Source organism: Oncorhynchus nerka, linkage group LG6 (genome assembly GCF_034236695.1).
Source record: "Oncorhynchus nerka isolate Pitt River linkage group LG6, Oner_Uvic_2.0, whole genome shotgun sequence".
In the NCBI taxonomy this organism is placed as follows: Eukaryota; Metazoa; Chordata; class Actinopteri; order Salmoniformes; family Salmonidae; genus Oncorhynchus; species Oncorhynchus nerka.
In genome coordinates this window covers 91,330,963-91,353,066 of record NC_088401.1, presented here as the reverse complement: position 1 = coordinate 91,353,066, position 22,104 = coordinate 91,330,963, and the positions used below count along the sequence as shown (strand labels likewise).

At 45.0% G+C, this 22,104-nt stretch overlaps 1 protein-coding gene across 2 annotated transcripts in view; it reads left to right on the top strand.

Annotated features, from left to right (window-relative positions):
- Positions 1–7,987, top strand: part of fgf16 (fibroblast growth factor 16) — a 61,422-nt gene extending 53,435 nt beyond the window's left edge. Inside the window, exon 3 of one of the 2 annotated variants that reach the window (XM_065020012.1) lies at positions 6,039–7,987. In XM_065020012.1, coding sequence (XP_064876084.1) covers positions 6,039–6,281 — 243 coding nt within the window. In that variant the 3' untranslated portion in view covers positions 6,282–7,987. Of the gene's footprint in view, positions 1–6,035 lie in introns of both variants that reach the window. The other variant, XM_065020011.1, reaches the window with a different exon arrangement.
- Positions 7,988–22,104: the final 14,117 nt, after the last annotated feature.

Here is a 22,104-nt window from a genome sequence, read left to right as displayed (position 1 = left end):
CTATCACCTGACCTCTCCCCTGCCTATCCCATGCCTATCACCTGACCTCTCCCCTGCCTATCACCTGACCTCTCCACTTCCTATCACCTGACCTCTCCCCTGCCTATCCCATGCCTATCACCTGACCTCTCCCCTGCCTATCACCTGACCTCTCCACTTCCTATCACCTGACCTCTCCCCTGCCTATCACCTGACCTCTCCACTTCCTATCACCTGACCTCTCCCCTGCCTATCACCTGACCTCTCCACTTCCTATCACCTGACCTCTCCCCTGCCTATCACCTGACCTCTCCCCTGCCTATCACCTGACCTCTCCCCTGCCTATCACCTGACCTCTCCCCTGCCTATCACCTGACCTCTCCCCTGCCTATCACCTGACCTCTCCACGTCCTATCACCTGACCTCTCCACGTCCTATCGCCTCTCCAATCCACTTCCTATCACCTTTCCTCTCCCCTGCCTATCACCTGACCTCTCCCCTGCCTATCACCTGACCTCTCCCCTGCCTATCACCTGACCTCTCCCCTGCCTATCACCTGACCTCTCCCCTGCCTATCACCTGACCTCTCCCCTGCATATCACCTGACCTCTCCCCTGCCTTTCACCTGACCTCTACCCTATTACCTAGACAACCAGGTGAGGTGAGTTCCTTACTGAGACCTAGACAACCAGGTGAGGGGAGTTCCTTACTGAGACCTAGACAACCAGGTGAGGGGAGACACTCGGCCCTCAGTGGAATGAGTTTGACACCTGTGACCCTCTGGCTGAAATTACCCGTCCCAAATAGCACCCTATTCCCTATATAGTGCACTACTTTAGACCAGAGACCTATGGGCCGTAGCACCCTATTCCCTATATAGTGCACTACTTTAGACCAGAGACCTATGGGCCGTAGCACCCTATTCCCTATGTAGTGCACTACTTTAGACAAGAGACATATGGGCCGTAGCACCCTATTCCCTATATAGTGCACTACTTTTGACTAGAGACCTATGGTAATCCCTATTTTTTATTTCACCTTTATTTAACCAGGTAGGCTAGTTGAGAACACCTTTATTTAACCAGGTAGGCTAGTTGAGAACACCTTTATTTAACCAGGTGGCCAGTTGAGAACACCTTTATTTAACCAGGTGGCCAGTTGAGAACACCTTTATTTAACCAGGTGGCCAGTTGAGAACACCTTTATTTAACCAGGTAGGCTAGTTGAGAACACCTTTATTTAACCAGGTGGCCAGTTGAGAACACCTTTATTTAACCAGGTAGGCCAGTTGAGAACACCTTTATTTAACCAGGTAGGCCCAGTTGAGAACACCTTTATTTAACCAGGGAGGCTAGTTGAGAACACCTTTATTTAACCAGGTAGGCCAGTTGAGAACACCTTTATTTAACCAGGTAGGCCAGTTGAGAACACCTTTATTTAACCAGGTAGGCCCAGTTGAGAACACCTTTATTTAACCAGGTAGGCTAGTTGAGAACACCTTTATTTAACCAGGTAGGCCAGTTGAGAACACCTTTATTTAACCAGGTAGGCCAGTTGAGAACACCTTTATTTAACCAGGTAGGCCAGTTGAGAACACCTTTATTTAACCAGGTAGGCCAGTTGAGAACACCTTTATTTAACCAGGTAGGCCAGTTGAGAACACCTTTATTTAACCAGGTAGGCCAGTTGAGAACACCTTTATTTAACCAGGTAGGCTAGTTGAGAACACCTTTATTTAACCAGGTAGGCCAGTTGAGAACACCTTTATTTAACCAGGTGGCCAGTTGAGAACACCTTTATTTAACCAGGTGGCCAGTTGAGAACACCTTTATTTAACCAGGTGGCCAGTTGAGAACACCTTTATTTAACCAGGTGGCCAGTTGAGAACACCTTTATTTAACCAGGTGGCCAGTTGAGAACACCTTTATTTAACCAGGTGGCCAGTTGAGAACACCTTTATTTAACCAGGTAGGCTAGTTGAGAACACCTTTATTTAACCAGGTAGGCCAGTTGAGAACACCTTTATTTAACCAGGTAGGCTAGTTGAGAACACCTTTATTTAACCAGGTAGGCTAGTTGAGAACACCTTTATTTAACCAGGTAGGCCAGTTGAGAACACCTTTATTTAACCTGTTGCTTCTACTCGGGACGCTTGCGTCCCAACTAGAGCTCTGGAAATGCAAATGCGCTACACTAAATGCTAATAGTATTAGTTAAAACTCAAAAGTTCATTAAAATACACATGCAGGGTATCGAATTAAAGCTACACTCGTTGTGAATCCAGGCAACAAGTCAGATTTTTAAAATGCTTTTCGGCGAAAGCATGAGAAGCTATTATCTGATAGCATGCAACACCCCAAAAGACCCACAGGGGACGTAAACAAAATAATTAGCATTTCGGCGTTACACAAACCGCACAATAAAATAGAAAACATTCATTACCTTTCACCATCTTCTTTGTTGGCACTCCTAGATGTCCCATAAACACTATTTGGGTCTTTATTTCGATTAAATCGGTCCATATAAAGCCTAGATATCGTTATATGTAGACTGTGTGATAAACGAAAAACATCGTTTCAAAACGTAACGTCATTTTTTTAAATTCAAAAAGTCGACGATAAACTTTCACAAAACACTTCGAAATACGTTTGTAATGCAACTTTAGGTATTAGTAAACGTTAATAAGCGATAAAATTCATCAGGAGGCGATGTAAAGATCATTAGCTGTCCGTCTGGAAAAATGTCCGGCTAGAAACTCAACGAAAATATCCGGTCCTAGACCGGATTAGATACGGTGTCCTGTATGTGTTTGACCAAGAAAAAACTCGAAGGGAAATGACAAGACTCTAGACACCCTGTGGAAGCTGTAGGTACTGCAACCTCAGTCAATTAATTGTGGTTCACGTTTATCAATGGGTTCAAGTAGCGCATGGATATATTTTCCCCATTTTCAGTGATCAGTTTTTCCTGTGCTTTTCGATGTAAATGCCGTTCTGGTAAAGCCACAGCAGTGATTTAACCAGTTTTTTAAACGTCTGAGTGTTTTCTATCCACACAGACTAAGCAAATGCATATACTATATTCCTGGCATGAGTAGCAGGGCGCTGAAATGTTGCGCGATTTTTAACAGAATGTTCAAAAAAGTAGAGGGTCGACTGAAGAGGTTAACCAGGTAGGCCAGTTGAGAACACCTTTATTTAACCAGGTAGGCCCAGTTGGGAACACCTTTATTTAACCAGGTAGGCCAGTTGAGAACACCTTTATTTAACCAGGTAGGCCCAGTTGGGAACAACTTTATTTAACCAGGTAGGCCAGTTGAGAACACCTTTATTTAACCAGGTAGGCCCAGTTGAGAACACCTTTATTTAACCAGGTAGGCCCAGTTGGGAACACCTTTATTTAACCAGGTAGGCCCAGTTGAGAACACCTTTATTTAACCAGGTAGGCCCAGTTGAGAACACCTTTATTTAACCAGGTAGGCCCAGTTGAGAACACCTTTATTTAACCAGGTAGGCCCAGTTGAGAACACCTTTATTTAACCAGGTAGGCCCAGTTGGGAACACCTTTATTTAACCAGGTAGGCCAGTTGAGAACACCTTTATTTAACCAGGTAGGCCAGTTGAGAACACCTTTATTTAACCAGGTAGGCTAGTTGAGAACACCTTTATTTAACCAGGTGGCCAGTTGAGAACACCTTTATTTAACCAGGTAGGCCCAGTTGGGAACACCTTTATTTAACCAGGTTGGCTAGTTGAGAACACCTTTATTTAACCAGGTAGGCCCAGTTGGGAACACCTTTATTTAACCAGGTAGGCCCAGTTGGGAACACCTTTATTTAACCAGGTAGGCCAGTTGAGAACACCTTTATTTAACCAGGTAGGCCAGTTGAGAACACCTTTATTTAACCAGGTAGGCTAGTTGAGAACACCTTTATTTAACCAGGTGGCCAGTTGAGAACAAGTTCTCATTTACATCTGCGACCTGGCCAAGATAAAGCAAAGCAGTGAGAGACAAACAACAACACAGAGTTACACATGTTACACATGGAGTAAACAAACATACAGTCAATAACACAATAGAAAAGTCTATATACAGTGTGTGCAAATGAGGTAAGATTAGGGAGGTAAGGCAGTAAATAGGCCATAGTGGTGAAGTAATTACAATTTAGCAATTAAACACTGGAGTGATAGATGTGTAGAAGATGAATGTGCAAGTAGAGATACTGGGGTGCAAAGGAGCAAAAAAAGAAATAACAATATGGGGATGAGGTAGTTTGATGGGCTGTTTACAGATGGGCTATGTACAGGTGCAGTAATCTGTGAGCTACTCTGACAGCTGATGCTTAAAGTTAGTGAGGGAGACATGAGTCTCCAGTTTCAGTGATTTTTGCAATTTGTTCCAGTCATTGTCAGCAGAGAACTGGAAGGAAAGGCGGCCAAAGGAGGAATAGGCTTTGGGGGTGACCAGTGAAATATACTTGCTGGAGCGTGTGCTACGGGTGGGTGCTGCTATGGTGACCAGTGAGCTGAGATAAGGCGGGGCTTTACCTAGAAAATACTTATAGATGACCTGGAGCCAGTGGGTTTGGCGGATAATTTTAGAAAAAGAGGGTCCAGATTGATTTGTAGGGGTCCAGATTTTGCAACTCTTTCAGAACATCAGCTGTCTGGATTTGGGAGAAGGAGAAATGGGGAAGGCTTGGACAAGTTGCTGTGGGGGTGCAGTGCTGTTGACCGGGGTAGGGGTAGCCAGGTGGAAAGCATGGCCAGCCGTAGAAAAATGCTTATTGAAATTCTCAATTATAGTGGATTTATCGGTGGTGACAGTGTTTTCCCAGCCTCAGTGCAGTGGGCAGCTGGGAGGAGGTGCTCTTATTCTCCATGGACTTTACAGTGTCCCATCACGTTTTTGAGTTAGTGCTACAGGATGCAAATTTCTGTTTGAAAAAGCTAGCCTTAGCTTTCCTAACTGATGGAGTATATTGGTTTGTGACTTCCCTGAAAAGTTTTATATCACGGGGGCTATTCGATGCGAATGCAGAAAGACCCAGGATGTTTTTGTGTTGGTTAAGGGCAGTCAGGTCTGGAGTGAACCAAGGACTATATCTGTTCCTGGTTCTAAATTTCTTCTTCTTTCTCTCCCCTTCTTACCTTCTCTCACCCCCTCAGCAGGCGTTCTCTCCCTTAGTCTCCCCTTCTTACCTTCTATCACCCCCTCAGTAGGCTTTCTCTCCCTTAGTCTCCCCTTCTTACCTTCTCTCACCCCCTCAGCAGGCGTTCTCTCCCTTAGTCTCCCCTTCTTACCTTCTCTCACCCCCTCAGTAGGCTTTCTCTCCCTTAGTCTCCCCTTCTTACCTTCTCTCACCCCCTCAGCAGGCGTTCTCTCCCTTAGTTCCCCCTTCTTACCTTCTCTCACCCCCTCAGCAGGCTTTCTCTCCCTTAGTCTCCCCTTCTTACTTTCTCTCACCCCCTCAGCAGGCGTTCTCTCCCTTAGTTCCCCCTTCTTATCTTCTCTCACCCCCTCAGCAGGCGTTCTCTCCCTTAGTCTCCCCTTCTATCACCCCCTCAGCAGGCGTTCTCTCCCTTAGTTCCCCCTTCTTACCTTCTCTCACCCCCTCAGCAGGCTTTCTCTCCCTTAGTCTCCCCTTCTTACCTTCTCTCACCCCCTCAGCAGCTCTTTTTTGTTAATTATTGTGTTATGAACTGTTGCTGTGAAATTTCCTCCTCAAACTGTTGGCAAAATATTAATAACATATAAATGAACTAATCCATGAATTATATCCTAATGAAGCTACTGTATGGACACCACACTCAACCATCTCTCCCTCTCTTCTTACCTTCTCTTCTATTATATCCTAATGAAGCTACTGTATGGACACCACACTCAACCATCTCTCCCTCTCTTCTTACCTTCTCTTCTATTATATCCTAATGAAGCTACTGTTTGGACACCACACTCAACCATCTCTCCCTCTCTTCTTACCTTCTCTTCTATTATATCCTAATGAAGCTACTGTATGGACACCACACTCAACCATCTCTCCCTCTCTTCCGCAGAAGAAGTTAACAGCGGAGTGCGTGTTCAGAGAGCAGTTTGAGGAGAATTGGTACAACACATACGCCTCTACGCTCTACAAACACACCGACACCGGACGCTTCTACTACGTAGCGCTCAACAAGGACGGCTCGCCACGGGAGGGGGGGAGGACGAAGAAACACCAGAAACTAACGCACTTCCTGCCTCGGCCTGTGGAGATAGAAAAGATCCCCCAGGCGTACAGAGATCTGTTCCAATACAGGTGACCAGGGCTGAGCCTGGGAGAGAGGGATGAGGAGGAGGAAAGGGAGGAGAGTTTGGGACTAAGGACAGGACTCAGTACTCCCGCTGACCCCGCCCCCACTGACCCCGCCCCCACTCCCCCTGTGAAGGTGTTTATGTATTGCCCCTCCAGCCAAAAGGTCCCCCTCCCATTCCTCCGAATGGACCACCAACAAGAGAGATAAACATAGCTTGTGTTCCTGGACGTTAACACTATGAGAGGACTGTTTGACCTCAGAGGGGTCAGAGTAGAGTGTAGGAGACGCTCTTCTCTCCAGCCACTGAGGAGAGAGAGGGGGAGTCCTACTAGAGGGGGGTGTTATTAGGCCCATAAGACCTCACTCTGGAGGAGAGCACAGGGTTGAGAGGAGAAAATCCCTTCTCTGAACGGATACGGAGGGAGAGAGACTGGACTGGCGTTAGGCCTGTATGACTGCCTAACCCACCCTGGGATAACCGCAGGTTAAAACCACCTGAACCACTAACCACCTGAAGAAGACAAAGACTTTTCCTGATGAGAACCACTTTTATACATAATAAGATAATTAACCAGCAATAATTCACTGCAAATAAGAAAGGGTTTGGGGTTAGTCCTCAGCAGTTTGAGTAAGGGGTCTGAGGACTATTAATGAACAAGTAATGGAAAGTTGATCAGACTAACTGAGATGACCAGTGGACACTACTCTAGCCAAGCCATTCACCACAGCAACCAGAGAACTCCAGGGAGCGAGGGAGGGATTGACCAATGGAAGTTGAGAGAATGTCAGTGTGTTCTAAATCAACGTGTAGAGAGAACTGATCTTCTGACTAGTCATTGTGATGTCAGAGTGTTCTAAATCAACGTGTAGAGGGAACTGATCTTCTGACTAGTCATTGTGATGTCAGAGTGTTCTAAATCAACGTGTAGAGGGAACTGATCTTCTGACTAGTCATTGTGATGTCAGAGTGTTCTAAATCAACGTGTAGAGGGAACTGATCTTCTGACTAGTCATTGTGATGTCAGAGTGTTCTAAATCAATGTGTAGAGAGAACTGATCTTCTGACTAGTCATTGTGATGTCAGAGTGTTCTAAATCAACGTGTAGAGGGAACTGATCTTCTGACTAGTCATTGTGATGTCAGAGTGTTCTAAATCAACATGTAGAGAGAACTGATCTTCTGACTAGTCATTGTGATGTCAGAGTGTTCTAAATCAACGTGTAGAGGGAACTGATCTTCTGACTAGTCATTGTGATGTCAGAGTGTTCTAAATCAACATGTAGAGAGAACTGATCTTCTGACTAGTCATTGTGATGTCAGAGTGTTCTAAATCAACGTGTAGAGGGAACTGATCTTCTGACTAGTCATTGTGATGTCAGAGTGTTCTAAATCAACGTGTAGAGAGAACTGATCTTCTGACTAGTCAATGTGATGTCAGGGCTGAGCTGGGAGAGAGAGAGAGAGAGTACACTACTACTTAGAATGTATATGTGATGGAGACAGATTGGCCATGACGGTGCATCCAGGTGTAACAGGGTTGGCAGAACTTGGCACATAAGTTAAATGATCAATGTAAAGAGATGTGATGAGCTGGGATACATGTAATACTTTTTGACTATGTGATAAATGTAAAACATGAATTCAGTTGGTACAGTCAAGGACATGGATGGTGCAGCTAGATTGCATTTCAATTAAATGCAGATGACAACGAATGTGAAATCCTGAAAAGAATAAGCTTTTATTGAGACAAACTTGATACACTATATATACAGCAGTATGTGGACACCCCTTCAAATTAGAGGATTCTATTTCAGCCACACACATTGCTGACAGGTGTATAAAATCAAGCACACAGCCATGCAATCTCCATTGGCAGTAGATTGGCCGGTACTGAGGAGCTCAGTAACTTTATTTTTTTATTTTTTTTATTTTACCCCTTTTTCTCCCCAATTTCGTGGTATCCAATTGTTGTAGTAGCTACTATCTTGTCTCATCGCTACAACTCCCGTACGGGCTCGGGAGAGACGAAGGTTGAAAGTCATGCGTCCTCCGATACACAACCCAACCAGCCGTACTGCTTCTTAACACAGCGCGCATCCAACCCGGAAGCCAGCCGCACCAATGTGCCGGAGGAAACACCGTGCACCTGGCCACCTTGGCTAGCGCACACTGCGCCCAGCCCGCCACAGGAGTCGCTGGTGCGCGATGAGACAAGGACATCCCTACCGCCCAAGCACTCCCTAACCCGGACGACGCTAGGCCAATTGTGCGTCGCCCCACGGACCTCCCGGTCGCGGCCGGTTACGACAGAGCCTGGGCGCAAACCCAGAGTCTCTGATGGCACAGCTGGCGCCACCCGGGAGGCGAGCTCAGTAACTTTCAACGTGGCACTGTCATAGGATGCCACCTTTTCAACTGTAAGTGCTGTTATTGTGAAGTGGAAACATCTAGGAGCAACAACGGCTCAGCCGTGAAGTGGTAGACGACACAAGCTCACAGAACTGGACCGCAGAATGCTAAAGCGCAAAGCGCATAAAAATCGTCTGTCCTCGGTTGCAACACTCACTACCGAGTTCCAAACTGCCTCTGGATGCATCGTCAGCACAAGAACCGTTCGTCGGGAGCTTCATGAAATGGGTTTCCATGGTCGAGCAGCAGCACACAAGTCTAAGATCACCATGCGCAATGCCAGGCATCGGCTGGAGTGGTGTAAAGCTCGCTGCCATTGGACTCTGGAGCAGTGGAAACACGTTCTCTGGAGTGATGAATCACACTTCACCATCTGGCAGTCCAATGGACAAATCTGGGTTTGGCGGATGCCAGGAGAACGCATAGTGCCAACTGTAAAGTTTGGTGGAGGAGGAATAATGGTCTGGGTCTGTTTTTCATGGTTCGGGCCCCTTAGTTCCAGTGAAGGGAAATCTTAATGCTACAGAACACAATGACATTCTAGATGATTCTGTGCCTCCAACTTTGTGGCAACAGTTTGGGAAAGGCCCTTTCCTGTTTCAGCATGACAATGCTCCCGTGCACAAAGCGAGGTCCATACAGAAATGGTTTATCAAGATCAGTGTGGAAGAACTTGACTGGCCTGCACAGAGCCCTGACCTCAACACCATCAAACACCTTTGGGATGAATTGGAACGCCGACTGCGAGCCAGGCCTAATCACCCCCAACATCAGTGACCGATCTCACTAATGCTCGTGGCTGAATGGAAGCAAGTCCCTGCAGCAATGTTCCAACATCTAGTGGAAAGCCTTCCCAGAAGAGTGGAGGCTGTTATAGCAGCAATGTTCCAACATCTAGTGGAAAGCCTTCCCAGAAGAGTGGAGGCTGTTATAGCAGCAATGTTCCAACATCTAGTGGAAAGCCTTCCCAGAAGAGTGGGGGCTGTTATAGCAGCAACGTTCCAACATCTAGGAGAAAGCCTTCCCAGAAGAGTGGAGGCTGTTATAACAGCAATGTTCCAACATCTAGTGGAAAGCCTTCCCAGAAGAGTGGAGGCTGTTATAGCAGCAATGTTCCAAAATCTAGTGGAAAGCCTTCCCAGAAGAGAGGAGGCTGTTATAGCAGCAATGTTCCAACATCTAGTGGAAAGCCTTCCCAGAAGAGTGGAGGCTGTTATAGCAGCAAAGGGGGGGACCAACTCCAAATGAATGCACATGATTTTAGAATGAGATATTGGAAGAGCAGGTGTCCACATCCTGTTGGTCTTGTAGTGTAGTTCCTAACTTCTGGCAACAGAGAAGGGAAAACATCTGACAATCTCCAATGTAAGACATATGAAGATGAAAGAGGATTTACTAATTGCCTCTACAGGGTCAACATGACTTCCCCCCCTGAGCAGGCCAACCAAACAGCCTTCTCCTCTCTGAAACAGTTTATCCTCAAACTCATAATAGTAGCAGATGTTGTGGCATCTAGAAAGACTAGGAGATGCTGTATGTAGACTACAGTGAGGTTACACTACCAGACTACAGTGAGGTTACACTACCAGACTACAGTGAGGTTACACTACTAGACTACAGTGAGGTTACACTACTAGACTACAGTGAGGTTACACTACCAGACTACAGTGAGGTTACACTACCAGACTACAGTGAGGTTACACTACCAGACTACAGTGAGGTTACACTACTAGACTACAGTGAGGTTACACTACTAGACTACAGTGAGGTTACACTACTAGACTACAGTGAGGTTACACTACCAGACTACAGTGAGGTTACACTACCAGACTACAGTGAGGTTACACTACCAGACTACAGTGAGGTTACACTACTAGACTAGGGAGGTTACACTACTAGACTAGGGAGGTTACACCACTAGACTAGGGAGGTTACACTACTAGACTACAGTGAGGTTACACCACCAGACTACAGTGAGGTTACACTACAGTGAGGTTACACCACTAGACTACAGGGAGGTTACACCACTAGACTACAGTGAGGTTACACCACCAGACTACAGTGAGGTTACACTACAGTGAGGTTACACCACTAGACTACAGTGAGGTTACACCACTGGACTACAGTGAGGTTACACCACTAGACTGCAGTGAGGTTACACCACTAGACTACAGTGAGGTTACACCACTAGACTACAGTGAGGTTAAACCACCAGACTACAGTGAGGTTACACTACAGTGAGGTTACACTACTAGACTACAGCGAGGTTACACTACCAGACTACAGTGAGTTTACACCACTAGACTACAGTGAGGTTACACCACTAGACTACAGTGAGGTTACACCACTAGACTACAGTGAGGTTACACCACCAGACTACAGTGAGGTTACACCACCAGACTACAGTGAGGTTACACTACAGTGAGGTTACACTACCAGACTACAGTGAGGTTACACTACTAGACTACAGTGAGGTTACACTACTAGACTACAGTGAGGTTACACCACTAGACTACAGTGAGGTTACACTACTAGACTACAGTGAGGTTGCACTACTAGACTACAGTGAGGTTACACTACTAGACTACAGTGAGGTTACACTACCAGACTACAGTGAGGTTACACCACTAGACTACAGTGAGGTTACACTACCAGACTACAGTGAGGTTACACCACTAGACTACAGTGAGGTTACACTACAGTGAGGTTACACTACTAGACTACAGTGATATTACACTACCAGACTACAGTGAGGTTACACTACTAGACTACAGTGAGGTTACACTACTAGACTACAGTGAGGTTAAACTACTACACTACAGTGAGGTTACACTACTAGACTACAGTGAAGTTACACTACTAGACTACAGTGAGGTTACACTACTAGACTACAGTGAGGTTACACTACTAGACTACAGTGAGATTACACTACTAGACTACAGTGAGGTTACACCACCAGACTACAGTGAGGTTACACTACTAGACTACAGTGAGGCTACACTACCAGACTACAGTGAGGTTACACTACTAGACTACAGTGAGGTCACACTACAGTGAGGTTACACTACTAGACTACAGTGAAGTTACACTACTAGACTACAGTGAGGTTACACCACTAGGCTACAGTGAGGTTACACCACCAGACTACAGTGAGGTTACACTACTAGACTACAGTGAGGTTACACCACCAGACTACAGTGAGGTTACACCACTAGACTACAGTGAGGTTACACTACTAGACTACAGTGAGGCTACACTACCAGACTACAGTGAGGTTACACTACCAGACTACAGTGAGGTTACACTACCAGACTACAGTGAGTTTACACTACTAGACTACAGTGAGGTTACACTACTAGACTACAGTGAGGTTACACCACTAGACTACAGTGAGGTTACACCACTAGACTACAGTGAGGTTACACCACTAGACTACAGTGAGGTTACACTACTAGACTACAGTGAGGTTACACTACTAGACTACAGTGAGGTTACACTACTAGACTACAGTGAGGCTACATTACCAGACTACAGTGAGGTTACACTACTAGACTACAGTGAGGTTACACTACTAGACTACAGTGAGGTTAAACTACTACACTACAGTGAGGTTACACTACTAGACTACAGTGAAGTTACACTACTAGACTACAGTGAGGTTACACTACTAGACTACAGTGAGGTTACACTACTAGACTACAGTGAGATTACACTACTAGACTACAGTGAGGTTACACCACCAGACTACAGTGAGGTTACACTACTAGACTACAGTGAGGCTACACTACCAGACTACAGTGAGGTTACACTACTAGACTACAGTGAGGTCACACTACAGTGAGGTTACACTACTAGACTACAGTGAAGTTACACTACTAGACTACAGTGAGGTTACACCACTAGGCTACAGTGAGGTTACACCACCAGACTACAGTGAGGTTACACTACTAGACTACAGTGAGGTTACACCACCAGACTACAGTGAGGTTACACCACTAGACTACAGTGAGGTTACACTACTAGACTACAGTGAGGCTACACTACCAGACTACAGTGAGGTTACACTACCAGACTACAGTGAGGTTACACTACCAGACTACAGTGAGTTTACACTACTAGACTACAGTGAGGTTACACTACTAGACTACAGTGAGGTTACACCACTAGGCTACAGTGAGGTTACACTACTAGACTACAGCGGGTTACACTACCATACTACAGTGAGGTTACACCACTAGACTACAGTGAGATTACACTACTAGACTACAGTGAGGTTACACTACTAGACTACAGTGAGGTTACACTACTAGACTACAGTGAGGTTACACCACTAGACTACAGTGAGGTTACACCACTAGACTACAGTGAGGTTACACCACTAGACTACAGTGAGGTTACACTACTAGACTACAGTGAGGTTACACTACTAGACTACAGTGAGGTTACACTACTAGACTACAGTGAGGTTACACCACTAGGCTACAGTGAGGATACACTACTAGACTACAGTGAGGCTACACTACCAGACTACAGTGAGGTTACACTACTAGACTACAGTGAGGTCACACTACAGTGAGGTCACACTACTAGACTACAGTGAGGTTACACTACTAGACTACAGTGAGGTTACACTACTAGACTACAGTGAGGCTACACTACCAGACTACAGTGAGGTTACACTACTAGACTACAGTGAGGTTACACTACTAGACTACAGTGAGGTTAAACTACTACACTAGAGTGAGGTTACACTACTAGACTACAGTGAGGTTAAACTACTACACTAGAGTGAGGTTACACTACTAGACTACAGTGAAGTTACACTACTAGACTACAGTGAGGTTACACTACTAGACTACAGTGAGGTTACACTACTAGACTACAGTGAGATTACACTACTAGACTACAGTGAGGTTACACCACCAGACTACAGTGAGGTTACACCACTAGACTACAGTGAGGTTACACTACTAGACTACAGTGAGGCTACACTACCAGACTACAGTGAGGTTACACTACCAGACTACAGTGAGTTTACACTACTAGACTACAGTGAGGTTACACTACTAGACTACAGTGAGGTTACACCACTAGGCTACAGTGAGGTTACACTACTAGACTACAGCGGGGTTACACTACCATACTACAGTGAGGTTACACCACTAGACTACAGTGAGGTTACACTACTAGGCTACAGTGAGGATACACTACTAGACTACAGTGAGGCTACACTACCAGACTACAGTGAGGTTACACTACTAGACTACAGTGAGGTCACACTACAGTGAGGTCACACTACTAGACTACAGTGAGGTTACACTACTAGACTACAGTGAGGTTACACTACTAGACTACAGTGAGGTTACACTACTAGACTACAGTGAGGCTACACTACCAGACTACAGTGAGGTTACACTACTAGACTACAGTGAGGTTACACTACTAGACTACAGTGAGGTTAAACTACTACACTAGAGTGAGGTTACACTACTAGACTACAGTGAAGTTACACTACTAGACTACAGTGAGGTTACACTACTAGACTACAGTGAGATTACACTACTAGACTACAGTGAGGTTACACCACCAGACTACAGTGAGGTTACACCACTAGACTACAGTGAGGTTACACTACTAGACTACAGTGAGGCTACACTACCAGACTACAGTGAGGTTACACTACCAGACTACAGTGAGGTTACACTACCAGACTACAGTGAGTTTACACTACTAGACTACAGTGAGGTTACACTACTAGACTACAGTGAGGTTACACCACTAGGCTACAGTGAGGTTACACTACTAGACTACAGCGGGGTTACACTACCATACTACAGTGAGGTTACACCACTAGACTACAGTGAGGTTACACTACTAGACTACAGTGAGGTTACACCACTAGGCTACAGTGAGGTTACACTACTAGACTACAGCGGGGTTACACTACCATACTACAGTGAGGTTACACCACTAGACTACAGTGAGATTACACTACTAGACTACAGTGAGGTTACCCTACTAGACTACAGTGAGGTTACACTACTAGACTACAGTGAGGTTACACCACTAGACTACAGTGAGGTTACACCACTAGACTACAGTGAGGTTACACCACTAGACTACAGTGAGGTTACACTACTAGACTACAGTGAGGTTACACTACTAGACTACAGTGAGGTTACACTACTAGACTACAGTGAGGTTACACCACTAGGCTACAGTGAGGATACACTACTAGACTACAGTGAGGCTACACTACCAGACTAGTGAGGTTACACTACTAGACTACAGTGAGGTCACACTACAGTGAGGTCACACTACTAGACTACAGTGAGGTTACACTACTAGACTACAGTGAGGTTACACTACTAGACTACAGTGAGGTTACACTACCAGACTACAGTGAGTTTACACCACTAGACTACAGTGAGGTTACACCACTAGACTACAGTGAGGTTACACCACTAGACTACAGTGAGGTTACACTACCAGACTACAGTGAGTTTACACCACTAGACTACAGTGAGATTACACTACTAGACTACAGTGAGGTTACACTACTAGACTACAGTGAGGTTACACTACTAGACTACAGTGAGGTTACACCACTAGACTACAGTGAGGTTACACCACTAGACTACAGTGAGGTTACACTACTAGACTACAGTGAGGTTACACTACTAGACTACAGTGAGGTTACACTACTAGACTACAGTGAGGTTACACCACTAGGCTACAGTGAGGATACACTACTAGACTACAGTGAGGCTACACTACCAGACTACAGTAAGGTTACACTACTAGACTACAGTGAGGTCACACTACAGTGAGGTCACACTACTAGACTACAGTGAGGTTACACTACCAGACTACAGTGAGTTTACACCACTAGACTACAGTGAGGTTACACCACTAGACTACAGTGAGGTTACGCCACTAGACTACAGTGAGGTTACACTACCAGACTACAGTGAGTTTACACCACTAGACTACAGTGAGGTTACACCACTAGACTACAGTGAGGTTACACCACTAGACTGCAGTGAGGTTACACCACTAGACTACAGTGAGGTTACACCACTAGACTACAGTGAGGTTAAACCACCAGACTACAGTGAGGTTACACTACAGTGAGGTTACACTACTAGACTACAGCGAGGTTACACTACCAGACTACAGTGAGTTTACACCACTAGACTACAGTGAGGTTACACCACTAGACTACAGTGAGGTTACACCACTAGACTACAGTGAGGTTACACCACCAGACTACAGTGAGGTTACACCACCAGACTACAGTGAGGTTACACTACAGTGAGGTTACACTACCAGACTACAGTGAGGTTACACTACTAGACTACAGTGAGGTTACACTACTAGACTACAGTGAGGTTACACCACTAGACTACAGTGAGGTTACACTACTAGACTACAGTGAGGTTGCACTACTAGACTACAGTGAGGTTACACTACTAGACTACAGTGAGGTTACACTACCAGACTACAGTGAGGTTACACCACTAGACTACAGTGAGGTTACACTACCAGACTACAGTGAGGTTACACCACTAGACTACAGTGAGGTTACACTACAGTGAGGTTACACTACTAGACTACAGTGATATTACACTACCAGACTACAGTGAGGTTACACTACTAGACTACAGTGAGGTTACACTACTAGACTACAGTGAGGTTAAACTACTACACTACAGTGAGGTTACACTACTAGACTACAGTGAAGTTACACTACTAGACTACAGTGAGGTTACACTACTAGACTACAGTGAGGTTACACTACTAGACTACAGTGAGATTACACTACTAGACTACAGTGAGGTTACACCACCAGACTACAGTGAGGTTACACTACTAGACTACAGTGAGGCTACACTACCAGACTACAGTGAGGTTACACTACTAGACTACAGTGAGGTCACACTACAGTGAGGTTACACTACTAGACTACAGTGAAGTTACACTACTAGACTACAGTGAGGTTACACCACTAGGCTACAGTGAGGTTACACCACCAGACTACAGTGAGGTTACACTACTAGACTACAGTGAGGTTACACCACCAGACTACAGTGAGGTTACACCACTAGACTACAGTGAGGTTACACTACTAGACTACAGTGAGGCTACACTACCAGACTACAGTGAGGTTACACTACCAGACTACAGTGAGGTTACACTACCAGACTACAGTGAGTTTACACTACTAGACTACAGTGAGGTTACACTACTAGACTACAGTGAGGTTACACCACTAGACTACAGTGAGGTTACACCACTAGACTACAGTGAGGTTACACCACTAGACTACAGTGAGGTTACACTACTAGACTACAGTGAGGTTACACTACTAGACTACAGTGAGGTTACACTACTAGACTACAGTGAGGCTACATTACCAGACTACAGTGAGGTTACACTACTAGACTACAGTGAGGTTACACTACTAGACTACAGTGAGGTTAAACTACTACACTACAGTGAGGTTACACTACTAGACTACAGTGAAGTTACACTACTAGACTACAGTGAGGTTACACTACTAGACTACAGTGAGGTTACACTACTAGACTACAGTGAGATTACACTACTAGACTACAGTGAGGTTACACCACCAGACTACAGTGAGGTTACACTACTAGACTACAGTGAGGCTACACTACCAGACTACAGTGAGGTTACACTACTAGACTACAGTGAGGTCACACTACAGTGAGGTTACACTACTAGACTACAGTGAAGTTACACTACTAGACTACAGTGAGGTTACACCACTAGGCTACAGTGAGGTTACACCACCAGACTACAGTGAGGTTACACTACTAGACTACAGTGAGGTTACACCACCAGACTACAGTGAGGTTACACCACTAGACTACAGTGAGGTTACACTACTAGACTACAGTGAGGCTACACTACCAGACTACAGTGAGGTTACACTACCAGACTACAGTGAGGTTACACTACCAGACTACAGTGAGTTTACACTACTAGACTACAGTGAGGTTACACTACTAGACTACAGTGAGGTTACACCACTAGGCTACAGTGAGGTTACACTACTAGACTACAGCGGGGTTACACTACCATACTACAGTGAGGTTACACCACTAGACTACAGTGAGATTACACTACTAGACTACAGTGAGGTTACACTACTAGACTACAGTGAGGTTACACTACTAGACTACAGTGAGGTTACACCACTAGACTACAGTGAGGTTACACCACTAGACTACAGTGAGGTTACACCACTAGACTACAGTGAGGTTACACTACTAGACTACAGTGAGGTTACACTACTAGACTACAGTGAGGTTACACTACTAGACTACAGTGAGGTTACACCACTAGGCTACAGTGAGGATACACTACTAGACTACAGTGAGGCTACACTACCAGACTACAGTGAGGTTACACTACTAGACTACAGTGAGGTCACACTACAGTGAGGTCACACTACTAGACTACAGTGAGGTTACACTACTAGACTACAGTGAGGTTACACTACTAGACTACAGTGAGGCTACACTACCAGACTACAGTGAGGTTACACTACTAGACTACAGTGAGGTTACACTACTAGACTACAGTGAGGTTAAACTACTACACTAGAGTGAGGTTACACTACTAGACTACAGTGAGGTTAAACTACTACACTAGAGTGAGGTTACACTACTAGACTACAGTGAAGTTACACTACTAGACTACAGTGAGGTTACACTACTAGACTACAGTGAGGTTACACTACTAGACTACAGTGAGATTACACTACTAGACTACAGTGAGGTTACACCACCAGACTACAGTGAGGTTACACCACTAGACTACAGTGAGGTTACACTACTAGACTACAGTGAGGCTACACTACCAGACTACAGTGAGGTTACACTACCAGACTACAGTGAGTTTACACTACTAGACTACAGTGAGGTTACACTACTAGACTACAGTGAGGTTACACCACTAGGCTACAGTGAGGTTACACTACTAGACTACAGCGGGGTTACACTACCATACTACAGTGAGGTTACACCACTAGACTACAGTGAGGTTACACTACTAGGCTACAGTGAGGATACACTACTAGACTACAGTGAGGCTACACTACCAGACTACAGTGAGGTTACACTACTAGACTACAGTGAGGTCACACTACAGTGAGGTCACACTACTAGACTACAGTGAGGTTACACTACTAGACTACAGTGAGGTTACACTACTAGACTACAGTGAGGTTACACTACTAGACTACAGTGAGGCTACACTACCAGACTACAGTGAGGTTACACTACTAGACTACAGTGAGGTTACACTACTAGACTACAGTGAGGTTAAACTACTACACTAGAGTGAGGTTACACTACTAGACTACAGTGAAGTTACACTACTAGACTACAGTGAGGTTACACTACTAGACTACAGTGAGATTACACTACTAGACTACAGTGAGGTTACACCACCAGACTACAGTGAGGTTACACCACTAGACTACAGTGAGGTTACACTACTAGACTACAGTGAGGCTACACTACCAGACTACAGTGAGGTTACACTACCAGACTACAGTGAGGTTACACTACCAGACTACAGTGAGTTTACACTACTAGACTACAGTGAGGTTACACTACTAGACTACAGTGAGGTTACACCACTAGGCTACAGTGAGGTTACACTACTAGACTACAGCGGGGTTACACTACCATACTACAGTGAGGTTACACCACTAGACTACAGTGAGGTTACATCACTACTAGACTACAGTGAGGTTACACCACTAGGCTACAGTGAGGTTACACTACTAGACTACAGCGGGGTTACACTACCATACTACAGTGAGGTTACACCACTAGACTACAGTGAGATTACACTACTAGACTACAGTGAGGTTACCCTACTAGACTACAGTGAGGTTACACTACTAGACTACAGTGAGGTTACACCACTAGACTACAGTGAGGTTACACCACTAGACTACAGTGAGGTTACACCACTAGACTACAGTGAGGTTACACTACTAGACTACAGTGAGGTTACACTACTAGACTACAGTGAGGTTACACTACTAGACTACAGTGAGGTTACACCACTAGGCTACAGTGAGGATACACTACTAGACTACAGTGAGGCTACACTACCAGACTACAGTGAGGTTACACTACTAGACTACAGTGAGGTCACACTACAGTGAGGTCACACTACTAGACTACAGTGAGGTTACACTACTAGACTACAGTGAGGTTACACTACTAGACTACAGTGAGGTTACACTACCAGACTACAGTGAGTTTACACCACTAGACTACAGTGAGGTTACACCACTAGACTACAGTGAGGTTACACCACTAGACTACAGTGAGGTTACACTACCAGACTACAGTGAGTTTACACCACTAGACTACAGTGAGATTACACTACTAGACTACAGTGAGGTTACACTACTAGACTACAGTGAGGTTACACTACTAGACTACAGTGAGGTTACACCACTAGACTACAGTGAGGTTACACTACTAGACTACAGTGAGGTTACACTACTAGACTACAGTGAGGTTACACTACTAGACTACAGTGAGGTTACACTACTAGACTACAGTGAGGTTACACCACTAGGCTACAGTGAGGATACACTACTAGACTACAGTGAGGCTACACTACCAGACTACAGTGAGGTTACACTACTAGACTACAGTGAGGTCACACTACAGTGAGGTCACACTACTAGACTACAGTGAGGTTACACTACCAGACTACAGTGAGTTTACACCACTAGACTACAGTGAGGTTACACCACTAGACTACAGTGAGGTTACGCCACTAGACTACAGTGAGGTTACACTACCAGACTACAGTGAGTTTACACCACTAGACTACAGTGAGGTTACACCACTAGACTACAGTGAGGTTACACCACTAGACTACAGTGAGGTTACACCACTAGACTACAGTGAGGTTACACCACTAGACTACAGTGAGGTTAAACCACCAGACTACAGTGAGGTTACACTACAGTGAGGTTACACTACTAGACTACAGTGAGGTTATACTACCAGACTACAGTGAGTTTACACCACTAGACTACAGTGAGGTTACACCACTAGACTACAGTGAGGTTACACCACCAGACTACAGTGAGGTTACACTACAGTGAGGTTACACTACTAGACTACAGCGAGGTTACACTACCAGACTACAGTGAGTTTACACCACTAGACTACAGTGAGGTTACACCACTAGACTACAGTGAGGTTACACCACCAGACTACAGTGAGGTTACACTACAGTGAGTTTACACTACTAGACTACAGTGAGGTTACACCACTAGACTACAGTGAGGTTACACTACTAGACTACAGTGAGGTTGCACTACTAGACTACAGTGAGGTTACACTACTAGACTACAGTGAGGTTACACTACCAGACTACAGTGAGGTTACACCACTAGACTACAGTGAGGTTACACTACAGTGAGGTTACACTACAGTGAGGTTACACTACTAGACTACAGTGATATTACACTACCAGACTACAGTGAGGTTACACTACCAGACTACAGTGAGGTTACACTACCAGACTACAGTGAGGTTACACTACCAGACTACAGTGAGGTTACACTACTAGACTACAGTGAGGTTACACTACTAGACTACAGTGAGGTTACACTACTAGACTACAGTGAGGTTACACCACTAGGCTACAGTGAGGTTACACTACTAGACTACAGCGGGGTTACACTACCATACTACAGTGAGGTTACACCACTAGACTACAGTGAGATTACACTACTAGACTACAGTGAGGTTACACTACTAGACTACAGTGAGGTTACACCACTAGACTACAGTGAGGTTACACCACTAGACTACAGTGAGGTTACACTACTAGACTACAGTGAGGTTACACTACAAGACTACAGTGAGGTTACACTACTAGACTACAGTGAGGTTACACTACTAGACTACAGTGAGGTTACACCACTAGGCTACAGTGAGGATACACTACTAGACTACAGTGAGGCTACACTACCAGACTACAGTGAGGTTACACTACTAGACTACAGTGAGGTCACACTACAGTGAGGTCACACTACTAGACTACAGTGAGGTTACACTACTAGACTACAGTGAGGTTACACTACTAGACTACAGTGAGGTTACACTACTAGACTACAGTGAGGCTACACTACCAGACTACAGTGAGGTTACACTACTAGACTACAGTGAGGTTACACTACTAGACTACAGTGAGGTTAAACTACTACACTACAGTGAGGTTACACTACTAGACTACAGTGAAGTTACACTACTAGACTACAGTGAGGTTACACTACTAGACTACAGTGAGGTTACACTACTAGACTACAGTGAGATTACACTACTAGACTACAGTGAGGTTACACCAC